Raw genomic sequence first — 26,802 nt, forward strand, 5'->3', positions numbered from 1 at the left:
CGCATTTCGAAGCACATCTAAGCGCAGTGTTCCAGGCAGCTATTCAGGCTGGGCGGTTATCCGAGATCTTGGCGCGGGAGTCTTTGCGTCCATGAATTTCGGTGCAGCTATTTTCACCACAGTTCATAACCTTGTGGATCCCCAGGCGTCTATATAAATACCTAAAGGCATCCGGCAAGTTTGAAAATGCCCCATTGGAAAACTCCATCAAGTCTACGATTTGGTCCAAGCAGCTGCATGAAGACACCTTGCTCAAGTACAAAGACCCTGACGCTTGCAAAAATTGTGTTTGTGCGCCTCGCGGCGAAGATGGCAGTCTAGCGGTCTTGCGATCTTATGAATCCAGACGTCATGACCCACTGTACGAGATCTGCAAGATTTGGGAGGCCGCTAGAGCCGCCTCAGCAGCTTCCACTTTCTTCGAGCCCATTCAAATAGGACAGAACCGTCAACTATTTGTGGATGGAGCATTGACGGCAGCAATGATCCTGTCCGAACAGCTAATGTTGAATCACGGGACGTCTGGCCAACTGCAGATAGACTCATCCTGAGTGTTGGCACAGGAGCTGGTCTGGCCAAGCCGTCATAGGTAACTTGCTCGAGCTTGCAAATCGACTGAAAAACATGGTGACTGACTCGGAGAAAACAAATCGGACTTTCAAAATGGAGAAAAACGAGATGGCGAGAAACGGCAGATTCAATGTCATGCTTGGCTTGGCAAATCTTGTCCTGGAAGAACATGAAGCAATAAATAGTATCGCTACTTAGACGGACAATTATCCCGACGATCCTGACGTCTTTTGGTTCAAAGCTGCGTTGATAACCTCTGTCGCGGAGGTCAGCGTATGGGGTATGCATCCGCAGAAGGTCTGACAACTCAGGGAAATAGATGCTGCGGAAGGCTCAATGTAGCTGCAGGCTAATGGTTATTCTTCCACGCTAGAGCTTGAGAATTTGATGAGATCCATGCAATTAAGTCAAGTCTTGGTGACGGTATGCGCGAATTGCCTTCAAGGTGGGTAAATTTCCCCCAACAGAAGTGAGGTTTGGCAAAGCTAGGACCACAATCGCTTCATTCCTGTAGTGTTTTTTTCCCATCATCTCAAGACAATGGCATCATCATCCAGTACTACGTCTCGTTGTACTAGGCACTCTCTAGTTCTCTGTGCTGAAAGCCGTGGTCCATCATCCCGCTCTTTTGTCATCAATGACTGATCGAATATCTAACTTGTTTCAGGGGTTCGAGTGCGCGGGTTGTAGGCAGTATCACTGCTGCATGCAGTGTGTGCAGAAAAAGATTTATCCACTGCATGATTTTTGCTAGGGGAAGCAGGCTGCTTTTGAATTGTTGCTTATCAGAAATTGAGGAGCTAAGAGGGCGGATCGAAGGTGGTTTCCTACTCTATCAGACTGAATGAAAACTTCGGCGGTTCGCGAGCCGGGGGGAACCGGGTTCGATGTGAAGCTTGCACTTCGGTCTACGATAGTCAACGGGCTTATCCGTAGTGTACCTAGAACGAGGAGGATGGTGTAGCTGCAGTGTGATCGGTATAAAGGGGAGCATAGTGATACATGGAAAACCAGATAAATCAAGTATTGGTTCGAGGAAGCATAGTGGATAATTTAAGAAAGATCAGGGAAGACAGGCAGTCTCCGCGTAGAGGCTTATTCGATCAGGCTTGGCGCAAACCCGAACCTCACGGCCAACATATCAGTTTTGATTGCGCTGCATCTCGCAGTGACGGACAATCAGTACGATATCGTCCGACAACTACTTTCGCATGGCGCAGACTGTGCTCTCGAGCCAGGGAAAGGACAGCTGCATGATCATGAAACCCACACTGCCTACACCTTCAACTTTTTCTATCAAACACCGTCAACACCGTCCCATCCTTCAGCGTCATCTGCCGCTCCGCATAATCGAATCGCCCTGCCCTCGGAAGTAGTACCCGCCATCCAAACCAATAGAGCACACCGCATGCCAGGACCGCGATGCCCACGACAGGATAGAGCCAGTACGGCAAGCTCGTATCCCCTTTCCCGCCCGGCGGCCTCAAGAAGGGCGCGACGAGCAAGAAACCTTGGCCGAGGAGGAAGAAGACGGGGACAGGCCACCAGGCTTTGAATGGTCTCGGCACTTGAGGCGAGCGCCAGCGCAGGATGAAGAGACCGATGCCGACGAAGACATAGATGACGGAGGATGGGTAGCCTTCGAGGTCGAGGATGAAGTCGTAGGCGTCGCCTGAGAGTCTTATCAGTCACCATTCTGGCGGAGTGAACTTAGTTGTAACAATAAAGACTCACCAAACGGTATCGCCACAATGACGATGAAACTTGGGATGAAATGCAAAAGCAAGCCCGCAGAAGGCGCACCAAACGGCCATCCCGAAGCCCAGAATCGAGATAAAGGGAATGACACCTTCTTTCGCTAGCTCTTGGTTTACTCGGGCCTGGGCGAACGTGACGGTCAAGACGTTTCCGAATGCGGAAAGGGCGACAAGTACACTATGAAGGCCCTGATGTCAGTAACCGTGCTGGCAGCTAGTACTTCACTGTCAGCAGATCGTACCTCAATGCTCGTTCAGCGGCCGCCCCGAAGACTCGGCCAAAGAAGTAGGTGGCTACGGTGTTTCCGCTGCTGGAGATCTCCCCAGGGGTCGCCGCGGCGAAGAAGGCGACGTTTGCGAGTAGGTATAAGACACCGCATATGCCTAGGCCAAGGGGGCCGGCAACCTTGAGGGTTCGGACGGGGCGTCGAACTTCATTCAGGACATAGGCGGCGTTGGACCATCTGCACTGTTCAGCTTGGGCCCCGGGAGACAAGCAACTAGTTCCTTACCCGGCATAAGAATTCAAGACCTTGAACAAAGCGGTTGCGTATTCATAACCAGACGAAGACGATCCGGCGAAGGAATTCCTGAAGCTAGCCCCTGGATCTGGTATTTTGTGCACCTTTCCGCCGAGAACAACCCATCCGGTGATCACGATGAAGACAAGGACAACAATCTTGATCACTCCAAGGATGTTCATGAGTTTGACACCGAGATTCGGGGTAAAGGTATGGATGCACGTAACGGCAATGATTACCGCAAGTGCGATCCCTCGTTCTCCCCATTCGGTCACGTTGTGATTTGCTGCAATTAATATATTCTCTGCGAAGATGATACAACCGGACGCTGTAAGATTCTGTCAGTTTCATTCCCTGTGTCAACATTCTAAGCCTTAATTTCAGTATACGGCGTTTTCGGAAAGGTATTCAAGAATGCACGATGTAGCAAAACAAAAACAGAAGTGTTTCTGGTCCCAACTCACCCGTAAAGCCAAGGAAGATGGCTTGGGTCGAGAAAACCACAGTAGCCAAGAAGCGTGGCTGCCTATACGCAGCCTCCAAGTAAACCTTCTCTCCACCACTTCTAGGGAACATGCACCCGAGTTCCAGCCACACGCAAAGACCAGCAAAGGAGAGTAACAACCCAAGGACCCATAGCATCAACGCGGCTCCGACACTACCAACACTGCTGGTAATAGTCGCAGGCGTGGAGAAGATGCCCGTCCCAATGATTCGGCCGATGCTAGATAGGCGCATCAGTTCTCCCCCACCTATGAACCACTTGAGGGGCGGACGACATACATGAGAAAAGTCGTGCTGAACAGCCCCAAATGCCGCCCCAATCCACCCGCGGTATCTTGCTCCAGCGTCAGATCACCCGGCTGTGGAGTGCGACGCGCATCGAACTCCAACCTCTGAACATCCGCGGAAGTCGCATCGTCGCTGGAGCTCCCCACGACGGGAGATTTCTCATCGGAGCTCAAACCCAGCGTTAGTCCTTTGCGCCAGAGCACCATCTCGAGGCAACGTAAGGGGTATCAGATCGCAGAGCTGGTGAATTGAAAGGTAGATTAGGTCAGTCAATCGAAGTAGATGAAAAGTAGCAATGCGACTTCTTAAACATCAATCTCTGGGCACCAGTTTCATTCACATATCATCTTACAACATCAAATCACATGGCGAAAGCGATTCCCATTGCGCACGCCATGCGGGGATCGGATAACATCATTTTTTTGAAGTAGTTTGTTTTCAAAGCTGCCCTGCGTTATCTCGCCCCACAACCAGATCCGACTCGAGCTGCCGCCATTGGAACGCAAGATTGAGATAAAGGCTTTGATAAGGCCATGGTTTAATTGGTTAGAAATCACTGCAAGAGTCTCAGGGTCAGCCTCGTGAAGATCCTCGCACCGAGAGAGGACATTTAAAAAGTGCTCTGGGTTAAGAAACGCAGATAAGGTACCTTACTTTACCTTGGGTACATGTACACTTGCGGCTAAAAGGTTGCCAAGCCATCGGAGACATCCGCGCGAACCGTTTGCAATATTGAACTGGAAACGCCTCACAGGAGGCTTCGAACACGTGGAAGTCGTCTCTTTCTAACCGAAGTCTTCCTAGCTCACATGTTACACCATGAGCTGGCTCAATCCACCTCAAGGGAACCATTTCCTCCGGTATGGATATTCTATCGGTCACTGTTAGTACAATAGCCATCACAGGTGCAATCTGGACTACTGGAAAAGGTATTGCGTCATTACGCGAGACAAATGAGTTGCACGATGTTCTTCTACAGATCTCTTCGGTACTTGATGGTCTTAGACTTGCGCCTGCAGATGAGGGGGAAATCTATCGATGCCGGACGACAGAGTGGATACAGGAGCAGGTGAAAAAAGCAGATGAGACTATGATAGAGCTCGACAGACTTGGTCAAAAATGCTCCAAAGTGTCGAACTCGGGTCAAATCAAGTGGTCGAGGCGCAGGTGGCTGCAAAATCGGACAAAAGCAACGACCCTACTATCAGATGTACAATCGATACGGGGAAAGCTGCTGAGCAGCTTGGCCATTATCAATTTGTGGGTACATTTTATTGCGTCCTCGTTCTCCGTTCGTAGGGAAAACATCGTTTGGCATTGATGATATCAGAGACCATAGCTAACGTCTTCACGTTCGAGGTCCTCCACTATCCGCCTAGAGAGCTCCACCAGCGAAGTTGTGTTCAATCAACAACAGGCTAGACAAACATTGTCCACTTTGATGGGCCAAATGACAGTACAAGGTTCACTGATTCAAAAAGCACTATCAGACATTCAAGATGTAACAGAGGATCATGGGGGAAACCGGTCGGAGAGTGGATGTTCGGCCTCTCAAGCCGGCATACAGCCTGCCAACATCCGATCGAAAGCAAGCGGCGTTGAGGTCGGACAGCCTGAGACCTTACCCCCAATGACAACCGGGTTCCCTTGGGGTTCCCGCTGCGCAAAAGACGGCCAGGTGGCTCACACAGGGAAGCAGTGCTCACTATGGTGCAGCTGTGCCTGCCATTCTCGGAAGACCTTTTTTGTGCCGTCGCCGTTTGGTACTGTCTCGGGTTCCCTTTCGGGCCTACCTCTGCTGACACGTCGTTGTGCTGAGCATGCTTGCAAAAGCCCGACTGGTCCCTCTGGCAGTATTGTCTATCGATTTCCTAGCTGGTTTTGGGGCCGTCCATTTGAAATAACGATGAAATTTTGCCCCCTCCATGGCCCTGAAATCAACATCCGATTCCCACGAGGGGTCATGCCATAAAAACTGTACCTTTTTGCCATACATGGAGATACAAAAGGAGTAAAAAGTCTCTTTACGGAAGGCGCTGCATCGCCTTGGGACGTGAACGATCATGGGTCATCGGCGCTTTACGTAAGTCATACGGCTTTCACCCTTGCCTACTTTGTTTTTCTTTCATGGTCTCTCCTCGTATACTTCAGATCTAGCAACTTACTCAATGACGAACAGTTCGCTGCCGTATCGGGTGATGTTGGTCTCTGTAGATTTCTGATAGAGCAAGGCGCCGACCCTCTGTTCGAGAATCAATACCACACGTACGCAGTATTTGATGCGCTAGTTGTGCGTGTCGACTGATGTAGTATTTCTAGGTCTCCGGTGTCTCTTGCATGAGAACGTATTCTTTCACAAGAGAAGAAGCCTGATAAAGCCGCCGATATTGCCGTCTCATTTGGTCGCATCAACTGCACCAACACGCTGCAATTCAAGCCCCTGCACAAGGCTGTGCTCGGCCTCGTTCCTCTCCCTTTGGGACCTCTCCTTGACTGCTCTACTGCAGACATCAACGTCCAGGACCGAGAAGGTCGTACTGGTCTATCATGGGCAATCACAAGGGACGACATCGAATCATCGAGGCTCCTGCTTGGACACGGCGCCGACGTCATCAAATCGGACAACCGAGGGTTCGGTCCAATTCATTCTGCCAAAAGTCTTCCCAGTCTCAAATTGTTGCTTGATCACAACTTGGACATCATGTCGAAAACAGCAGTGGGCGCTACACCCCTCCACTTTGTCTCTAGATATGGCCGTCACGACATGATAGAACCGATGGTGAAAGCTCATGCAGATCAAAATGCAGAAAAAGAGCGGAACATCATCCATCTGGCAGCAATTCATGGAGATCGCACAAAATAGATATCCTCAGTCAAGCTAGGCTGATGTGCATTGATCCGGAGGCGAGGGACTCTCTGGGCAAGACTGCTCGAGGATATTTCGAGGAGCAATCTGAAGAGAGCGCACCAGATGCTGTGAGGCACGCTTTCACAGTGCTGCTTGCTACTAATCATAGCAAGTAGGGGACCACGAGAAGACGATATATCGCTCCCCGAAGTCTTTTATGACGCCATCGAAGAATTTTCAACTACACGACGGACGGCGAAGGTAAACACGAGTGTCTTGGAAGCTCGGCAGCATCGTTCCAAATCCATAGTTACCAGACGGAGTTCCAATTTCATCGAGTCCGAAGAGCCGTGCTCATCATGTCGGCATCATCCATTCCTTAAGGTATGACCCGGTTACTTTACAGCCTAGAAGAATTAGCGTTTTCACTCATTTTCTTTCTGATCTATCTGAAAGTTTATTTCCCCTTACGGACGCACTAGCTTCCCGCATCCACGATCGACTTCCTGAAACGGTCTCGGCTAACGTAAGCGAACGGCGCTAGTCATGCACGTCGAAAGGGGTCGCTTTGAGATCCAGTACTATTAGTCAACGTCTATCCAGGTTTGGCCAAAGAAAACGCCTCCAGTCACCGCATTGACAAGGATTCGGGCTCACTATGTAATATATATATCAGATGATCAGATCGCAAGGAAGGTTTTGCCGTCTCATCCGTCCAGATTGATTCTAGGCCCATCTACTTTTCAGGTGCCTTGCAGGATGTAGCTAGCTGGCCAGCACGTGGTTTCCCTTCTTGGCACCAAAATTTGCCGGACTTTGTGGATGGCAAACAGCTTTAACCTGTCCGGTAATCCGGGGGATAGAGACGACTCCTCGCTAAGAAAGTTGGACTTTTCTTCAAATACAATTTTCGATCGCGTTGCTCACGTTTGGATTTGTGGCTGGCCAATAGACTGGGTAGATCAGTGGGTACGAAATGCTACCAGAGGAGGAGGAGGAGGAGGAGGATGATGATGATATAAAAGCACATCTCCCTCGACATTGCTCCGGAGTCTCGTCCAGGTAAACTCAGTGGCCTCTTTTGCTAGGTCTTATCATCTCACTCGTTAAGTTTCGTCTTTTCCCGTCTAAAACACTGTCGTTATGTACATTCCTTTCATTCTCGCCGCTCTTGCGGCTCTTACATCTGCGCTTCCCTCGCCGCAATTGATTGATCTGGTTGCCATCGAAGAATATCCTGACGCAGTCCGCGTGACCGCGCCCATCGATATTGTCAAAGACGTTGTACCATCGGTCCCTGCAGCGCCCATAAGACCACTCACCAGCATCATCTCGTCTTCAAAGCGGGACTTGACGGTGGAGAAGCGAGATGGCGATTGTTCACCCTACCCTACAGGGTCCGGGCCTGTACCCTCCCCTGATACCGTGGACGCGTTCGAATCTTTCCCAACGTTTGCAGTACGTCCAGTCTCATCTCCTCGTAAAGAGTAAGATTGACTTTTTCTTCCAGGCAATGGCAACCGCTGCACCAACCCCCGACGGTTACGAGGTTGTTTTCATTAACTCGAACGCCTCCTTGACTGCTTCAGATTACATGGGACTCTACACCCTTACCACCTACGACACCCTCGGATGCGCTTCGCAATGCGACCAAGCATCTGGCTGCCAAGCATTCAACATGTACATTGAACGAGACCCGAGCTTGAACGCTAGCGCCGACAATTGCCCAAATCCACCGAGCACGACTAACTACAAATGCACGCTCTGGGGCGCGCCTGTATCGGTAGAGGAAGCAACGAACTCTGGACAGTATCAGGATTCGTTCCAAGTCGTCATCGCTGGCTCTAACGGTATGTGAATTTCAATCTACCCACACCAGTCAGTGTTCCCATCCACGACTTGCACCGGCTGACTTTGCCCCCCAAGCCTACAACAAAGACGCCCCTCCCCCCAGCTTGCGATGGCTACAACGGCCCCACTGAACTCGGCGGTGCAATCAACGCCCCACCCTCTTCCGGTAGCTATATGGGCTACCAATATTTTCCCTTCAGCCAGAGCCAAGGCTATGATCCGCAAACGTGTGCCGATGCGTGTAATGCGCAGACGACGTACGATAGCGAGAACCTAGCCGCGGATGGTAGTTACATGGCATGCGTACGTGCTCCCTCTGATTTGAATTATTGTAGGGCTAATGGCGATAGATTTTTTTCAATGCCTATGTCCTATCTGAGGATGGCATTCCCCAAGGGCTGTATTGCTCGATGTACAATGAGACGTGGGATGCGTCGTATGGGACGAACTACGGACAGTACCAGGGAGATGATCGGTATACTGTTTCAAGATCTTATAGCTACGCGCTTATGTAAGTCGATGGGCTTTCTCAATTTGCCTTCGCGCACAAGAATGCGTACGGTTTTCTTTCGAAAACACATCCTGCCCTTTGAGTAAACCCACTACGGTTCACCGAAAAGAGCGTGGAACTCCATCATTGGTACGGTCGGACTTCCTCGTTTCTTCTTGAAACTTTGCGCCTGAAACAGTTCTGCAAGTTGCGTGGGATTCTTAGATTTTGGAAGGTTACCCTTTGAACGGTTCGTTGATACACCCCCTCTTCATAGTGATCAACCCGACTCATCGGCACCATGGAACGTATCTTCCTCCGCAGCGCCTTCCGCAGCGCCTTCCGCAGTAACATCAGCAGCAGCAGTATCATCGGCGGTAGCATCCTCGTCGGTAGCATCCCCGTCGGTAATATCGTCGGCGGTAGCATCATCCACTGCTGTATCATCTACAGCTGCATATGCTGCAACAGCATCGTCCACAACAGCATCGTCCACAGCAGCATCATCCACAGTAGTATCGTCTGCAACCACGTCTTCCACAACAACAATATCAACAGCAGCATTGTCGACCATAGTCTCATCGACAGCGGTTTCATCGAGAGCGGCATCTCCCATAACGACTTCTTCAGCAGTAAAACCATCAACAGCAACTTCATCCCCATCCCCATCTTCCACTACCAAATCTTCCACCACACCATCCGCATCATCCAAAACAACTTCAACCACAACAGCCTCGACCAGACCAGCCTCCTCAACCACAACCACATCCTCAACCTGCTCCGCCTCCGCCCTCGCCTGCCCTACCTTCAAACCCAGCCTCCCCTCCTGGTCCATCACCAACATCCTCGGCGCCACAACCTACGGCCTCCAATCCCCCGGCAGCACCCTCAAATCCGGCACCGCATCCGCCTCCGACACCTCCGCCTTCTACGCCTCCCTCCTCCCCTCCTCCGGCTCCAGCTCAGCCGCCTCCCTCACCCTATCCCAACCCCTCACCCTCTGCCCCGGCACAAACTACACCGTCAACATCGACTACGCGTTCGCGAACCTCGGTGGCGGGCAGTGCAGCCTCAACGCCACGTACCCGAACACGTTGGCCTCGGGGAGGAGCGTGAGTGTTCCGATGGCGGTGGCGCAGGGGCAGCTGGGCGGGTGGGCGACGACGGGGTGGAAGTTCCAGGCGCCGGCGGTGGGCGGGAGTGGGAGTGCGGCGTTGGAGTTTGTGTTCGGGTGCAGTCAGGGGGGGTTGCATTTGATTTATCTGGATGATGTGAGGGTGGCGGTTTGGAAGGGGGATGCTTATTGATTGGGTTGATGCGGGTTAGGACGGTAGCGGGTGAGGTGGGGAGAGAGTACGGGAGTGAGGTGGGAATCATGTAGTAATGTTTATACTTAATACGACCCCAACGTCAATCCAACTCCCGAAAAGCGGCACCCTACTCACGTGTTTGCGTTTTGCAAGACAAGGAACTGCCACAAGCTGGCGAATCTGGGAGATATAGTGTTTTGATCGACACATGCTGATTCATAAGACATCGACGTTTTAAAGCGTGCATGACGACTTGGTTCACCCAGACCCAGGGCCTTCTGATCGTTCCATCCTATCTATCGTCTTTCGCGTCTGCCGAGATACACATCTTTCCAACGGCTTCTGTAAAAAATCTTTCTACGTAAAATTAGCATTTGATGCTTTTCATAAGAGCCAACTTACCGTGTTTGGTTGGTAATTTACGTAGGTCGGCGGCCATTGCCATGAACTCCACTCATCGTGACACTCTACGAATAGCGTTTGGACTGGACCACCTGAGATTTACTGGCTTCCATAACATTTTAGATTATATTTTGCAATAGTGACAGGAGTCCAACGCACCGCATCCGATGTGGTCTAGTGGTTAGGATATCCGCCTCTCATTACTGAGAGACTCCAGTGCGCGGATGGCCGGGGTTCGATGTACGTGGTTATAAATATTCTGAGATGCGCCTGATGTTAACATCAAGCTAGTCCCCGCATCGGAAAACAACACTTTCATTTTTTTGTCCATATTGTGGAATCTGCATACTCCATGCTCTCTGTTCTTTCGCCTTGAAGGATCTGGCACCCATTGTGGAGCTTGAACATGATGTTGCCGAAGATTTACCGCGAGCGATGTTCGTTCTTGGCAAGCTTTTCTGTGCCGAGGCACGCGAGTCTTATCGATAAGGACGAGGCATCTCCCAATACTCTTTCTATTCGCAGATTCTCACATTCATCGCTATATACTTATCCTGAACTTTATTATATCTACTCACCTCCCTGTACTTGTACGCCAGGATCAGACCCACCCATTGCCAGTACAAGGAGCTCCAGAGATTTACTGTATCCACAGTGAACACTCCCGTCGCCTCTTACAACTTAGCCGTCTGACATATGACGAACTCCGCCTAGGAAATGGCGGTCCACGAGACGCAAGTTCAGCCAGAAAGGGACCAGCCTGCTCGGACACCTTTGCCAGTGTACTCTATGCTTCCGAGCGCCTTGCAAAATAGCCTGCAACCGCTGGTTTTGGTCCGAAGAAGCCTCACAGACTACGGCCTTCGATCACGGAGAAGAGTCACCAGCCTAGACATGTACCGCGGCGAAAGTGAACATACACAGGTGCTCCCAGATAAGATGGCCGTAGCAGGCGAATGCACGGCAGACAGCGCAGAGGTCCCAGGCATAAGCTGGAAGTTTGCCCGCCATGGTAAGACGCTGCACACAAATGGCAATCACCACAAAATTGTCTGACAAGAGTCAGGCTCGAATACTCTTCAGACTTCACTTGCAGAATCTCAGACCTCAGGCGCTCAAAGCCAGGCTTTCTCCCGCCAGCTTTACCTTGACGCCATGGCATACCTAATCCAAGGCCTTCCTTCCGACCTCTCGGACCAAGAAACGCTTCACCTGAAAAACGCTCTACCAGACTCCCTGAAAGACTCGACTTCTCCCGAGACAACCCAATCTAGGCATCGAAATCCCTCACTCCTCCATCGCAGCCTCGCTTCCACAATCATAGGCATATGCCTACTACTTCGTCTGGCACTTCCTTATATTAAGCTCTTCATTGCAGCTGCTTCCAGCTACGATCGCACACACCATGTCAGGGAGAGAATATTTGCCTTCAGCGTCACTGCTGCAGATTTATTTGGAAGGAGGAGCATGGCATTGGCCAGTACAGCTATGACCAATGAAGTCGTCTGGGGAGCAGTGAAATATTGGGTGGATGGAATACGTGGTGGCTTGAACGAAGGGCTCGGCGAGGGATTGAAGGTCATTGAAGCTCAAAACGAACCTTGAGAGGCACCCTCAAACTATGCGCATGGCCACAACCTGTTTGAGTCTTAGGCTTCGTCCATATATTCAATACTATTGGCGCTCAATGGCTTCCAGCTTTTGAGCTCCTCCCAAACAGAAGAAGTGAAGGAAAACGTCTCTTCAGGGGAATCCTCGGATCCTTCTCACACAATTCGCAGCAGCTTCGGTGATGAAGCGCTAGCTGTACTCCGGAGACACGGTACCCTCCGTCACAGCGTCACAAGGCCCGGTGCCAGAAACCGGCACTACCATCATCAGGAAATGTTACTAACGCAGGCGTCACAGCCTCGCCTGGCCTTACTCCTGCCCAGGATTGCGGATTTATCAGACGCCAGCCAGGCATGCTTCTGTCTACTTTATCGAGTATCTTGTGTACGGGGGCTCAGAAATGATGATTGAGCTCGTCTCGCTGAGACTTGTGTGACAAAACAGGACTTGCCGCTATGCTTCTACCTCAGACTTTAAAGCCGAAAGCTTTAAGTAAAAGGCGTGGAACTGGGCATTGCACTATCCGTGCATAAGATGGGGAAGAGCTCGATCAGGGTGTAGTACTCCATGATTGAGAAATTTTGTAACTTTGAATGAAGATCTTGAGCTCAATTCATCTCTCCCAATCCACCAATTGAATTTTGAAATAGAGGTATCCATGGCGCTTCTGATTAGTGACAGTGGCGTTAGCTCGGCTTCGTTGCCTACAAATGCCCGATCGTTCCCAAAGTTTTCTTTTCCCCAATGCCACCATCTCCAAGATCTCATCTTCTCCCCCGTTCCTACCAAGAGCTGAACCTCTAAGAGGCTCTTTGGTCATCTGTTCTACATCTTCTTCGGGATACGTTACATTTCGTTTAAAAGTTCAGTGGCGACGATTGTCATCTGATCATCTGACTTTTTCCAACTCAAGGCACCAAGTATTCTTCTCCGTTGCCCGGCATCTCCAGCTTGAAAGATGTCTTTCATATACAAATATATACCTTGGGTCTTCTGATGAGTTACGAAGAATTTCCGCTTACCTATGATCGAACTCTCTTTGCTCGCCTCGAATGATTCGGATTCCCAACCTTGCCTCCCAACCGTCCTTTACCATCCTCGCACGTCCAAGTCATTCCACTTGCCCGGCGTTTGCCAACGTCTCTAACACTATCTCTCTGTATCTCAGCCTGGCTCATCGAATTTGCGTGCTGGACAAGGCCTGTCTTCCACCATCCGGAAAGGTCTTCCGGTCACAGTAGCACGAGTGATATCGCTCATCGATGGGAGGACTTGATAGCGGAAATAACTATGTTTTACAAAGACAAAGACAACGCGAGCGTTCACTTTTGTTCGTTACGCTGTCCGGCATACTAACGACAGACAGAGCGACTTTTTGAGTGAGTTGGCTTCGAACAGAGTAACGCCGACCGAGGCGAGCACCGTCAATTCCACCATACCATACATACTATCGTTGCTAATGTTTGGAAGGCTCAAACTGAAGTACCGCTTGTTGCCGTCACCAGCAATGTCTTTTCCGCTGAAAATAATGGACACCATGGATCTTCTGTCAGTGTTGCCAAACATGATATCCTATTTGTTCCCAGTTTAATCTATTGATCCCCTACAGCCATCTGATGAACCACCCGCTGCCAATGTTACCATTGAAAAGGCTCCACCAAGCAAACCTGCCGCTCGCTTTGACGACACGCCGTCCCCTATGCGTGCCGATGGCAACAGCACCAATTTCAAGCCTCTGATCAGTCCCGAAGAAGTACCCCACGATGATACGATTGCTCCTCAGGATGTACGCCCTGGTTCTACAGATCCAACCCGAGAGGTACCCCATGGCCCTATCACTGCACCTCCGCATGTACGTTCTGGTACTACGGTTTCAGGTCAGACAGCATCTCGGGATACCGTGAATCCAACTCAGGATGTACGCTCTGGTGCTGGGGCGTCACCTAGGGCCGGCGTCCATGTGAAACCAACAAATGTTAAGAACCGTCAAACGCAAAACGCTGGAGGACTGAAATCTTTCTTTGGTCGTGGAAGGTTCCCCAAGGAAAACCCCCGCGATGCTATATGTGCATCTGAGGGAGTTCTATTGGGTACTCTGGCTCTTCCCAAGGCCAGTTTCGCCGCGGGTCTACCGTCAGCATCCGACGGGACGGCCACTACCCTGACGTGAGAAACGTCTATTGAGGAAGGATCATTGACTGAGCCTCGACCGCTAGCCCTTTCTCCAATCGTCTGTACTACCCAAAGCTTCATCCCTCCCTCGAATTCAGATCAGTCGAACTCAGGTGAGCTCTTGAGCACCAAGCGCATAATGCATGTGCTAATAAGGTACAGCATCGATCGGTGAGGCCAAAGGCAAGTGGCACGAAACAGAACAAAGAGAGCAAAGGGCGAAATTACCTAGACTCGACGCGACTGGTCATGATGAGAAGGCCATGCGCACCAATGCCCGGAAACTCGTTGATGACCCTCACGCGCCAAAACCTCTACATGACCCAGCTACCATGACGCCGGGCCAGCTATTCAGGCATCTCCATCGCGGGAGGACCAATGCTGGAGTCGCGATTAAACGCAAAGTTTCTATCATCATCAGCTCAAGTCTCCAATCTCAGCTCGCTCTCGAATTTGAGGTCAAGCCTGCTCAAGAGAACACCAGTTTGAGCGCAGAAGTTATGCGAGCGAGGCGAAGCGTGGACGAGCTCGACGGGCAACTGACCACGAAGACAGAGGAGAAGTTGTTCGAGAGCAGAAGTCTTGGAAGGGAAGCAGAAGGTGGATGAGGTTAATAGGCGCGTGGAGGCTTATGGCTAGTTCTTTTGCGTTTAGGTTAGCCTACTCGCTTGAATGGATTTCGTCGCAGCTAGTAATTTAGCTTTGCAAACCACGAAGATCACCTTCAATGCTGGCCAACTTGAACGTCCAAAAGCACCCTAATTACGAAGCATGAAGCGAAAGGTTTTCAAAAAGACTGGAGCCAGGATAAGCAGCCACTGGACAAGGTGACTGAAGCGATCCAAAGTACCACAGTATCAACCCAGGAAGACAAGCCAATGATCAACATGCAGGCATGGACCCCTAGGGAAAAGAAACCCGCGAAAATAATGTACGAGACGATGAGCGTGCTGGAGTCTCTTCAAAGTTGGGTGAAATCTTTTTTGAAAGACGCCATGCCTCGACCAATGATGGCGTGAAGTAGATTCTAGCCAAACCGCCCCAAACAAGGAATGAAACCATCTCCTCGTGCCACATTCTGGCTCGATCAAACAGCTAGCGTAGCAACATGACTGAAGCCTCTGAGGATATAATTCCACCATCATCCGACCATGCAGACTACATCTGAAAAGGCCCCCCTGTGAGTAGTTCTATCACTAACGCCTTTCACACTTACAGAAATCGACCCAGAGCGGTGGAATACCGGCTCCCAAACACGAATGCGAGGAGCAATCCCCATCATATAGCAATTGCACCTTGGAAAGAAGTGTTGGATAAGCAAGCATATGGCGTGGCGGCCTAGTGAGTGGGGACGATGCTGAGGATGGACAAAGAGGATCAAGCAGCTGACGCCTTGACCGTAGTCCTGCTTCAGAATCCGCCGGCGTCCGCTTTGATATCCGTGGTCGCAATCGTGGTAGCATCTTGGGCGAACCCCGTAAGCAGACGTGCCTCCGCGGCCGTCATACCCGGTGCCGCCGCGGGTGCAGGCAAAGGGCTCGCCGACTGCGGTGGGAAATATTCCATCTCATGCCCCGGCGGTGGCGAGTATACCATCTGGGGCTGCGGTGTCGGCTGGGCTGCAGCAGCGGGGGTGGACGGGGCGCGGGCGGCCGACTCCTTGTCTTCTTGCACGAGCGCACAGCAGCAGCAACAGCACGAGGAGGAGCAGCAATCGTCGCTCCACGTTCCCTGGATCTGGTACTGCGCGCGCATGTTGCTCCGGTTGGTGAACTGGTAGATTCCCTGGAGACAGCAGAGAGATAGGACGGCGTAGCCCATGCACTGGAAAACGAGACGTTAGCGGATGTATGTATCTCTTGTGGTTCTGTGGGGTTCCACGCGTTGGGTATGGTGACCTACGGGACCATTGCAATTGGATGGAGTTTTGCCTGCTCGACGGGCTTTGATGTTGCCAAAGGTCATGCACGGACACATGAACGCTTTGCAACCTAAAGTGCGGGTCCCATCAGTACTGTCCGTCTGACGGTTTACTTTATTTCATTGATACTGACATGTTCCGCATGGACTGCAGCAATCATCTCGAGGGTGTATCCAGCCAGCCATTCTTCCTTGCGTTTCAACCGTATGTCTTTGCAATAGATTGGAAACAGCTATTGTATCCGCAAAGATGAGTCAAAGAGAAAACGGCCAAGGTTGGAGAAGAGCTCGAACGCAGCAGAAGTAGGCATTGTTGCATAAAGTGACGAACGAATATTTAAGTACCGTGCTACGGTCCATAATCAAGTCACACACTCGGCTTCGCGATGGCCGAGTAGCGAGAAAAATGCGAGGCACGATTAAGGTTTTTGGCTCGCACCGCTGCCATGGGATAAAAGTTCATTGAAAGCTGAAACTCGCCGTCACAGTACAGTGATGGGGGGGGTTGGGACCAATGGACATGGTCAACAACCACTGCCAGGGCCCAGGCCCACCCCGCTTATCATCTGTATGGTATCATTGTTCTTCAATAGACCTATTCAGAGACGGGGCTAAGCTCTAGCCATCACAATATCTTAAGGTTATTTTGCACTGCAGGTTTCGTTGCAGGCGGGGACATTTTATTCACAATAAAGCCAATCAAGTAAGGCGGCCTAGAAACTGGGCACACAGAGGCTTACGACGTACCGCCAGGCGCCGTCCACTGGTTTCCGTGATCCATTCATATAGGCCTCCCGATATGCGAGTTGATAGGCTTGCGATTGTCGATCCATCTGACTGATATCGACTGATGCGCAAGCCATGCATGCTGCATGCACCTCGCCATCATGCGAGTCGATCAATCCGCCTAATGTTACATTTTGCCCCGTGGGGTTAGTTTCAGTCAGATTTGATAGTCGAAAAAGTTGGAAGATGAGACTGGGGAACAGGAAGATGAGGCTATGGATGATTGAAAGATTCTCCCTTGTCAATAAGCTTTCAGATGATCAAGTTGGCCCTGATCCCTATCATTCAGACTCATAGAACAATGATGACAGTAAAAAAAAACAGTATCAGGCTACGTTATACAACCGAAGTCTTTGATCATTGGGGATGAATCGGGCCCTACAATAGATTAGCGTATCCTGGGGGGTCATGTTGCTTATCCGAGCCCTACTTGGAGCAGTTTCCATGTTAGGCTACTGGCTAGCATGCGGCTATGAAACAGGAAACCATTGAAAGCTGAAAGCTCGAAGCAAGCATGCCATCGCTGGAACAGGGAAGATTGCGGCAGATGGGCTTCAGCCACCACAAACATGTTGGCATTAACGTTTCGACACGTCAGAACATGACATTGTTAGCACGGTACACTTACACAATAGTGCGTACACCTGCGTGACTAAGAAAGCTCTGGTTTTTTCCCTGTTTCTTAGGATGATAAGGGGCGATGACAGTGAAGAAAGAAGTATTGAAGCGGAAGGTTTGAGGTTTGGGGATGAGGGCTCCGCGGTTACTTGGCAGGGTGCATCTACTCTATCCCGCTATCACATCACACCGTCAGTAGGGTGGCACGAGTAAGGGGCAATATGGGTAGAAGAGGGTCTGTTGTACTGTGTACTCGTGGATTCCAGAAGTGAGTCCTTTGATAGCGCGAGGACACCAATAGATATTTCCACTTAGCGGCATGTCGCTTGATCTATTGGTGTCCTCGCTCTATCAAAGGACTCATTTCTGGAATCCACGAGTAGGTGTCTAAGTGTTATTTGGCTATGGAATTATTTCCTGTCACGACGCTAGCTGCAGATGTACTAGCATGATAATCGGCACCGCCTATGTTCCTCAGGGAGCAAACACCCAAGTTTTACCTAGTTGGGGGGGGCCGCCCACCGGATGAGTTGGAAGGTGCAGCCGGTTGCAGGCTAGCTATATATGGTATAGGTGCTTGGCGATGGGGCTATACCTGCAGGAGGCTTGCCTCTTCCACAGAGTCCTCTACAGTCTTCTTCTTTTTTGCATTCCGTGATTGAGGCAACATATATTTCACTACAGAGGTCTGCACCGAAAGTCCTGCACCCGCTGGTGCCGCCAAGACTCTTGCGCTCAGACTTCGGATAACGCCCCACCTAAAGGGCTACCTGGATAATGCGTCTGAAGTTCTTCGGAATCGCACCTAGCTCTAGCCAGGTTTCGGGGTTTAATGCCCCTATCAAGCCAAAAGAAGTACCTAAAGTCCCATCCATGCGCTGTGAGAAGATATTTCTAGGCTTCCCCTCTACAGGGCCGCTTTCCGAAAGTAGGGTTAGGGCTGCACTAGTGCGGGTGCAGGACTTTCGGTGCAGACCTCTGTAGTCATCCCATCAGATCTCATGATGACCGATAGAACATCTCTCTCTCTAGTGCCCGGCACAATGAGACCGCAAAGTCCGCGATCAAATCTAACCTCGCCATAGGATATTAGATTCGCGCCCTGGGCAAGCCTACTATGCACAGCTTTCAGCATAGGGAAATGAGCACGTTAAGGATGCACCTCAGAGAGCTGCTGTCTCAGATTAGAGAGAAGAGAAGCCCATGTTCGCAGGGCCAACCATGTCGAAGGGGACGCCGTAAACTAAAAAAGGGCTGAACCACGCGGCTGTGCCTATTGATCAGGCTGAGCGCCACAATGCCTCAGGGCTTCAACTCCTCAATCAATGTGGAAAACAGTACAGACAGAGGCATTATGCGGCTGTTCTCTTACGTGCTCTCAGTCCTTCCTCCGCAACAATGACACCCGCGTTCGGCTTCTCAGTGGGGGATTTCATCAGCGCCATAGGTACGATCCCTTGCCACCACTGTCCTGTCAATGGAGGAACGCTGATCTATGTGTGCTCCAAGGTCTCGTGAAAAGAGTCACCAAGGCGTTGAAGGAGACAGGAGGAGCTCCCACGGATTATCAATTAGTGGTCATCGAGCTCAAGGGTCTGAAGAGCATACTGCGACACCTCGAGACGTTGAAGCCCACCGAAGATAATGTCACCCACATCAACGCCATTCGAGGCATGGCTGTTGCGTGTCAGCTGCCTCTGCGAGACTTCATGCTCAAGCTTGAAAAATACGAGTCTACACTGAGGCCATATGCGGACAAAAGATCGCTTCGAGCGATGGTGAGGAAGTCGAGCGTTTACGGGCCATGGTTGCAGCAAAACCCATCAGCCTCAATCTCCTGCTCGCCATGAACACGTCGTAAGGCTCCACCAGAAGTGACAGACAGCCAAAGCTCACGGAAAGTGATAGGCAAACGCTCACACCCATGGATTCCCCGGACCAAGAGAAGCACAGCGACCTGATGTCAATGGCTGCCGAGCTTTGAGCTGCGTTGCACAAAGTGCAGATGTAGTTTCGTAATCAGATGATACCTTTAATTACAAGCAATGCTCAAGAAATTGAGGTACGCGGGCAGAGTGCCCTATGGCAGAAGGAATCTTCGACCACCACCAGAGACGGCTGTGAACGCACAGGCAGGTGTCTTGTCACCCACTGTTAACAGAACAGTCAGAGCGTAGACGAGCGTTTCTAACGTGCTGTGAGGTACGGAACACATCACCCTAATCTGCATTTGCGCTTCACTTCCATTGGCTTACAATCTCCATCCACAGATACCGGGCGTTCAAGATCCGCCTTCCGCCAACTCAAGGCCCTGGCGCCTCAACACGAGGCTCTAGAGCTCTTGGTGATCGAGTTGCATTTCGAGGATGGCAGTCCGAAAATTCGTCATTTTCCGATGCAGCATGTCGCAGACCACCACTGGCTTCTTGGTTGTTGCGAAGTCTGAGAAAAGTGGAAGCTTCATCATCCCAAGGGGCTCTGATAAATAACAGAGTAAGTGTTAACATCAAAGTCTCCTCACTCTATTGAATTATGATTTTCGCTGACACTGGATTCAAGCACCCCAACGGTCGCGATTGGCCTTTTCCAATTAGAATGTGGTTTTGAAACCCAAAGACCCTCCTTGCTACTCCTGAAGCCGAGCATGTTCCCGAGCTTTGAGATCGAGGCCAATCACCTACTTTCCATCTCATGAAGCTCGACTTTGCTGAAGTCCAGAACTCTCGGGTCATCTTCGCTGACTTCGATACTGACAGTCTAGATACCATGGACCTGGCGAATTAACGCTGCTGTGGGTCTTAACATTCTCACTTGTCAAGGGTTTGCAGGTTTGGTTCAACTTTGTTTTCATTTGTGTATCTGTCGACATATATACCTTTCGAGTGTACGTTTGGGAGGTAATCAATTCTTCAGACCTTTGACTCTGCTTCTTTGGAAACAGAGCATAGGATCTGTAGCGACAAGCGAAGCGAGCCAACGAGGTCGGATCGATACCAAACTATCATTACAGAACTTGCCCACCCTATCCAGTTCAACTATGCATATAATGATGAGAAGGAAACAGCGCCGTGGCTGTTACGAGCGTATTCTTAACATACCCCTCAGCCCTATAATTAGCGAGTCTTGGCGAAGGTATCTTCTATTATATTATATCTTCTTTTCATCTATATAGTTCGATATCTTAATTATCTTATATAATATATTTATATTAATATTATATTTATATTAATCTTAATACTATAATTAAGATTAACTTACTTATTTTATTTATATTAATAAACGAATTTAAAGAAATACGCTAATAGAGACTTTAATAAGAAATTAAATTAATTATTATATTTTTAAATAAATCTATTAAATAGATAAATCGATTTTAAAGAGTTTAAATAAGATAGCGAAATGATTTTAATAAATAGTAATTAAAAGATAAAGAAGATATTAAATTATTCGTATAGCTAGCGAATTAAAAGAAATAGTTAATATTATTCTATATTTTTATATTATAACGTCTAAGATTATAATAAGATCTTAATTAGATAAGAAATAATTAAGTTATAGCTAATTTAAGATATTATTTTTCGAAACTTCTCTATATATAATTTCTCTATAAGATAAGAAACTCTCTAAGCGAAATAAATATACTCGAAAAACTATTATTTAAAGTACTTATAATCTTTTTAACGTCTTAAATAATTAAAAAATAAGTATATTAAATCTCTATAAAGAAATAATCTTATCTTAAACTTTATAGTAAATATTTTTTATTCTTAATATTAAATAATTTCGATGCGTTTTTAAGAAATTTTACTATTCTCTAGTATATCTAATATCTTTAATATTTATTCTTTCAAAATATTTAAACTTCTCTTTACTTTATTTTAAATCTTCTTTTCTTCTTTTTTATAGTAAAGTTTAATATTAAAAGAATAAATTAAATTAAGACTCTATTTAAGTAAATTAAGTTTTAATAAATATTAATTCTATTAGATAATATAGTTGATAAATTTAATTTAATAAAAATATCTTAGAATATTACTAATATTCTATAACTATAATATTAAATTAAGTATTAACTTAATAAATTTATAATTATATTAAATAAGATTTATTAGAAGTAAGACGATTTTCGAGAGATTATTACTCGATATTATATCGTTATAATAAAAAAGAATCTAATTATAAATAATTTATTTTAGATTTATAGAATAATCGAGAAGATAAATTAACTAGTTTAAGACTTTTAGAAGAATATAATTTCTCTATAGCGAAAAGTTAATAATCTTAATTTATAGTCTTTAAAAGATTTATAACTATTCTTAATTAAAAAAAAATGTATATCTAGATAATTAAAAGAAAAATTAATTAAAATTCTAAATTTATCTCTATTTATCGATAATATTAACTCTATCTAAAACGACTAGTTCTTTAAAATAAAATAGAAATTTAAGATTAATAGCGATTATTATCTTATTAAAAACTCTAAAATAATCTATATAATCTTATAATTTAATAATAAGATTATATAATATATAATATATAGAAAACTTCGAAACTCTATTAATTTATATTAATATTTTATTACAATTATATCTAAATTAATTAATATCTATAAGAATTTAAATTAATATAATAATATATAGCGTAATATATATACTCTATAGTAAGAGATCTAACTCTTTATCGATTTCTATTTAAATCTTATTTAATTAGATATTATTCTTAATATTAAAAAAACTCTTATATTAAAAAATTACCTTTTTAAGAAATTAAAAAAGAAATTAAAAAAGTTATAATAGATTATAGAAGGTTTTACTATTTTAAAAGCTATAAAAGAATATTTTTAAAAGCTAAATAACTTATAACGTGCTAAATATAAAGATTTTAAGTTTATAAAGATTACTATTAAGTTAATTATAATACGAATATTAATAATAATACCCACGATTAATATATATCTTATATCTATTATTAAATCTAATTTAAATATAATTACTACGTCTTTAAATATTATAATCGATTTAAAATTAAGAAAGCTAATATACTATAACTATAATAAGAAAGACTACTATCGAAAGAACTATATAATAATTATTTAAATTAAGATTAATAAAAAGGTTTTCAAGAAAGCACGATTTTACGCGATAAAGATAGACGAAGAATTTGAAATTAGTAACGTCGATATCACGGATAGCGATAATTCTTTTTTAGATTTAGAAAATAAATAGTCTCTTTTAAAGTCACGATAAGAGATATTTATAAAGTGTGTTTAATAGATACTTTTAATAACGCTTTAGTATATTATCCTTTCCGCATAGAAATTACGCTATATTTATAAAAAAGAGATTATTTATTTAAAAACTCTCTAATAGATAGTAAATATATCGATATTTATATAGTTATAAACGAATTTCTAGTTTTAGTAATATATAAAGTCTTATATCTAAAACTACTCTTACTATTAAGACTTAAATTATTAAGAAATTATAACGACTAGATTGTAAAATAATTAATTATATATTATTTATTCTCTATTATAATAGTAAAAGACTATTAAAAAGAAATATATTTGATATTAATTATATTATTAAAATATAATATAATAATTAAAAAATTTTAAATAAATAAATATAAGATAATTCTTAATATATTACGAAATAAGATACTCTTTCTACTCGATTAATATAACTATAATAATAATAAAATATTAATAATAAATAAACTCTCTTTTCTATCTACTTTAGAGCTTCAACTATTTATATTACTTATCTCTTTATCTATTATACTAAAATAATAAAGTTTTCTCTTACTTATATACGATAATAAAAGTAATTTAAATATCTCTTTATTAAATAAGATTAAGTCTATTAATATCGCTAAGATTAATATAGTAACTTATTACTAACTAGTCTATAAAAAAGATAATAAGCTATTTATATTAATAATAAATAAGATCTATAACACGTCGCTTATATTATATATACCTCTCTATACTCGAATATCTCGCGAAACTTATATATTAATTAATAAACCGTATCTCTATAACTTAGAAAAGAAATATAAGAGATATTATAGTTTTAATTATCTTATTTAAATTAATAGCGTTAACGTAGTTAATTCTAAAAAGATAAAATGTAAATTATTTTCGAAGTATTATAATTATCTAGATATTTTTAATAGAACTAAGACGAATATACTTTTTCTATACTATCTTTATAATTATTAATTAGAATTTAATAATAGTTTCAATAAAATTAAACTCTCGAAAAGTAGAATCTATTTAATATTAGAATATAAATTAAAATAGATAAAGAAATATCTAGATAAATATCTAAAGAAGGAATTTATAATATTAAGTTATATATTATTTATCTTATTTATTCTATTCGCGGAAAAGTTAAATAAAGAACTATATTTTTATATACATTATCGAAAGCTAAACGCGATTATTAGAAGAAATTAATATCTATCTTTATTAATAGATAAGATTTTAGTAAGAATCTAGAAATATAAATATCTTACTCGATTAGATATTATAGCTATATTTAATTAACTATATATATATTCGAATAGTAAAAAATCTACTACTTTTATTACCTCTCTTAAGATATATAAGTATTAAATTCTCTTCTTTAAATTAATTAATAGTCTAATCATATATTAATAGTATATAAATAATATTCTATTTAAGTATCTAAATGATTTCTACTAGATTTATCTCGATAATATACTTATTTATAATAAGATAAAAAAGAAATATACTTAATATATTAGATAAATTCTTTAGAAATTAAAAAATATTAGTCTTTAGATAAATATTCTTAAATACGAATTCTATATTTAGAAAACTAAATTTTTAAATTTACTAATATCTATAAACGAGTTATAAATAGACTTTATTAAAATCTAGACTATTATTAAGTAAACTATATCTATTAACTTTAAAGAGATATAAATCTTTATCGAATTTTATAATTTTTATTAACGATTTATTAGAGATTTCTCTAAATTGTTAAATTTATAATAAAATTTATAATAAAGAAGATTTTATTTAATTAATCCCCAGTATATTAAGAGACTTTCTACTTTCTAAAAGTCGCTATTACTAAAGCTTCTATTCTATATTATTTCGATAGAATAAAAAAGATTATTCTAAAGATTAACTCTTTCGACTATATTAATAAAAATATTCTATCTTAATATAATAATAAAGAAATACTTTACTTAATAGTTTTCTATAGTAAAAATCTAATCTCGACTAAGTATAATTATTAGATCTACGATAAGAAACTACTAGTAATTATTCGCTATCTAGAATATTAACATCTTAAATTAAAATATATAAATATTTCTATTAAAATCTTTATCGATTATAAAGAATTAATATATTTTATTAAGAGAAAGAATCTTAATTAATACTAAGCTCGATATTTAGATATATTATTAGAATTTAATATAAAGATTATTTATCGATCTAGATCTTAGAATATTAAAATAAATATATTTATATAAATAGTCAAATATAAACTAACTAATCTTAAAAACGAACGATTACTTTAATAATATTAAATAATTCTTATTCTTAATTAATTAAAATTAAATAACGAATATATCGATATATATATAGTTAATAACTCTATTTATTATAAGATAGTAAAGATTAATAAAAAGAATAACTATTATATTAAAATCTATAATGCTATTATCGAAGATAAGAATAAGTTTTAAGAAATTACTTTTAATAAGTACTTTATATAGAACGAGATACTTTTTTATAAAAATCGTTTATAGATATTCGATAATATATATATCAATATTATTCGAGATATATATAATTAATTATTCTACGACTATCTCGAGATAATATATATCTATAAACTACTTAAAAGAGAATATTATTAGCGAGATATAAGAACTATTATAGCTACTTATATTAAGAATTACTATATCTATTAAAAGATTAAGATATCTTATAATTAAAAGTATAATTTATTATAATTTCTATTAATTTCATAGAAACGATAGTAAAATATATCGATTAACTTCGTTATAGACTTATCTATATCTAATAGCTATAACGCTATTTAAGTAGTAATTAATTAGTTTATTAAGAAATATTACTATATAGCCTATTTCGATATTAATAAAAATACTATTACTAAAAAGATAATTAACTTACTACTTAAGAAAGTATTTCGCTTATATAATCTATCGACCTTAATAATATCGAATTAAAACTCTTAATTTATAGCTACTATATAAAAGTCTTTTTATAAAAGATTAAATATTATAGTTAAGCTATTAATAGCCTTTTACTTTAAAATTAATAAATAAATTAAATAAGCGAATTAGAATATAAAGCGTTATTTTTAAATATATTATAATTATATATAAAACGACTAGATAAAATAATTATCTATTATCGAGTTTATTAATAATAATACTATCTTATTAATTACTAATATCTTATTTTTCTTTATAAATAAGAAATTTTATTCTTAAATAACTTTTAATTTAGATATTATTAATTATAAGATTATATATAAATATCTTAACGCTACTTAAGCGAAGAATATTATAAATTATATAAAATAAGTTTTTAAGTATATTCGAAGTAATATAAACCGCGCTTAGAAAATTATAATTATATAAACTAATAAGTATTAATAAAAGATTACGTTTTAAATAGATAATAAAGTCTTTTTAAATAGTAAGAATATTATCTTTAATCGTCTTTCTCGTAAACTAGACTATAAGAAACTTAATTTATTCAAGATTATAGATCTTATAAGAATCTTATATTATCTAGAACTCTTACTAAGTATAAGAATCTATAATATCTTTTATTTTAATCTCTTAAATCTCGCGATAAATAATCTCTTACTAAGATAGATAAACTTTTTATTAAAATATATTACTATTAATAATTAAATTAAATAAATTATTAAAGAATTACTTATCTTTAAATTAATTTATAATTATTTTAAATATAAAGTTAAATAAGAAGATCTCGATAATAATCTTATTTAATATAATATAAATAGCGATAAATTCGAAAATTACTAGAATCTAATAAACAACTTTTATAAGCGATATTTCAAAGAGCCTTATCTATAAAAGATTAATTAATAAAATTTTAAAACTATCTCGAATATCT

The 26,802-nt window shown here is 43.0% G+C and overlaps 8 protein-coding genes across 8 annotated transcripts; 6 read left to right on the top strand and 2 right to left on the bottom strand.

Annotated features, from left to right (window-relative positions):
• Nucleotides 1-1,853: 1,853 nt before the first annotated feature.
• Nucleotides 1,854-3,846, bottom strand: HO133_003202 (uncharacterized protein; the record flags this gene model as incomplete). Its single annotated transcript, XM_037294125.1, has 7 exons — nt 1,854-2,242; nt 2,305-2,333; nt 2,461-2,505; nt 2,570-2,791; nt 2,840-3,176; nt 3,313-3,572; nt 3,632-3,846. The coding sequence occupies 7 exons, from the start codon at nt 3,844-3,846 to the stop codon at nt 1,854-1,856; spliced, it is 1,497 nt and encodes a 498-aa protein (XP_037149506.1).
• A 1,857-nt stretch (nt 3,847-5,703) lies between these two features.
• HO133_003203 (uncharacterized protein) lies at nt 5,704-6,503 on the top strand (the record flags this gene model as incomplete). Its single annotated transcript, XM_037294126.1, has 3 exons — nt 5,704-5,723; nt 5,792-5,930; nt 6,006-6,503. 3 exons carry the CDS (start codon nt 5,704-5,706, stop codon nt 6,501-6,503), a joined length of 657 nt encoding a protein of 218 aa, XP_037149507.1.
• Nucleotides 6,504-7,631: 1,128 nt separating this feature from the next.
• HO133_003204 (uncharacterized protein) lies at nt 7,632-8,854 on the top strand (the record flags this gene model as incomplete). Its single annotated transcript, XM_037294127.1, has 5 exons — nt 7,632-7,946; nt 7,999-8,271; nt 8,318-8,338; nt 8,415-8,642; nt 8,690-8,854. 5 exons carry the CDS (start codon nt 7,632-7,634, stop codon nt 8,852-8,854), a joined length of 1,002 nt encoding a protein of 333 aa, XP_037149508.1.
• Nucleotides 8,855-9,109: 255 nt separating this feature from the next.
• HO133_003205 (uncharacterized protein) lies at nt 9,110-9,673 on the bottom strand (the record flags this gene model as incomplete). The annotated part of the gene is made up of 1 exon (XM_037294128.1): nt 9,110-9,673. The coding sequence occupies one exon, from the start codon at nt 9,671-9,673 to the stop codon at nt 9,110-9,112; it is 564 nt and encodes a 187-aa protein (XP_037149509.1).
• Nucleotides 9,674-11,258: 1,585 nt separating this feature from the next.
• HO133_003206 (uncharacterized protein) lies at nt 11,259-12,146 on the top strand (the record flags this gene model as incomplete). Its single annotated transcript, XM_037294129.1, has 2 exons — nt 11,259-11,553; nt 11,638-12,146. 2 exons carry the CDS (start codon nt 11,259-11,261, stop codon nt 12,144-12,146), a joined length of 804 nt encoding a protein of 267 aa, XP_037149510.1.
• A 1,465-nt stretch (nt 12,147-13,611) lies between these two features.
• Nucleotides 13,612-14,932, top strand: HO133_003207 (uncharacterized protein; the record flags this gene model as incomplete). The annotated part of the gene is made up of 5 exons (XM_037294130.1): nt 13,612-13,704; nt 13,762-14,318; nt 14,369-14,437; nt 14,487-14,495; nt 14,557-14,932. 5 exons carry the CDS (start codon nt 13,612-13,614, stop codon nt 14,930-14,932), a joined length of 1,104 nt encoding a protein of 367 aa, XP_037149511.1.
• Nucleotides 14,933-15,687: 755 nt separating this feature from the next.
• Nucleotides 15,688-16,551, top strand: HO133_003208 (uncharacterized protein; the record flags this gene model as incomplete). Its single annotated transcript, XM_037294131.1, has 2 exons — nt 15,688-16,088; nt 16,467-16,551. The coding sequence occupies 2 exons, from the start codon at nt 15,688-15,690 to the stop codon at nt 16,549-16,551; spliced, it is 486 nt and encodes a 161-aa protein (XP_037149512.1).
• Nucleotides 16,552-19,046: 2,495 nt separating this feature from the next.
• On the top strand, nt 19,047-19,632 carry HO133_003209 (uncharacterized protein; the record flags this gene model as incomplete). The annotated part of the gene is made up of 3 exons (XM_037294132.1): nt 19,047-19,095; nt 19,158-19,426; nt 19,534-19,632. 3 exons carry the CDS (start codon nt 19,047-19,049, stop codon nt 19,630-19,632), a joined length of 417 nt encoding a protein of 138 aa, XP_037149513.1.
• Between the last annotated feature and the right edge of the window lie 7,170 nt (nt 19,633-26,802).

Source organism: Letharia lupina (assembly GCF_014066315.1).
Source record: "Letharia lupina isolate WasteWater1 chromosome Unknown contig_17, whole genome shotgun sequence".
NCBI classification, from domain to species: domain Eukaryota; kingdom Fungi; phylum Ascomycota; class Lecanoromycetes; order Lecanorales; family Parmeliaceae; genus Letharia; species Letharia lupina.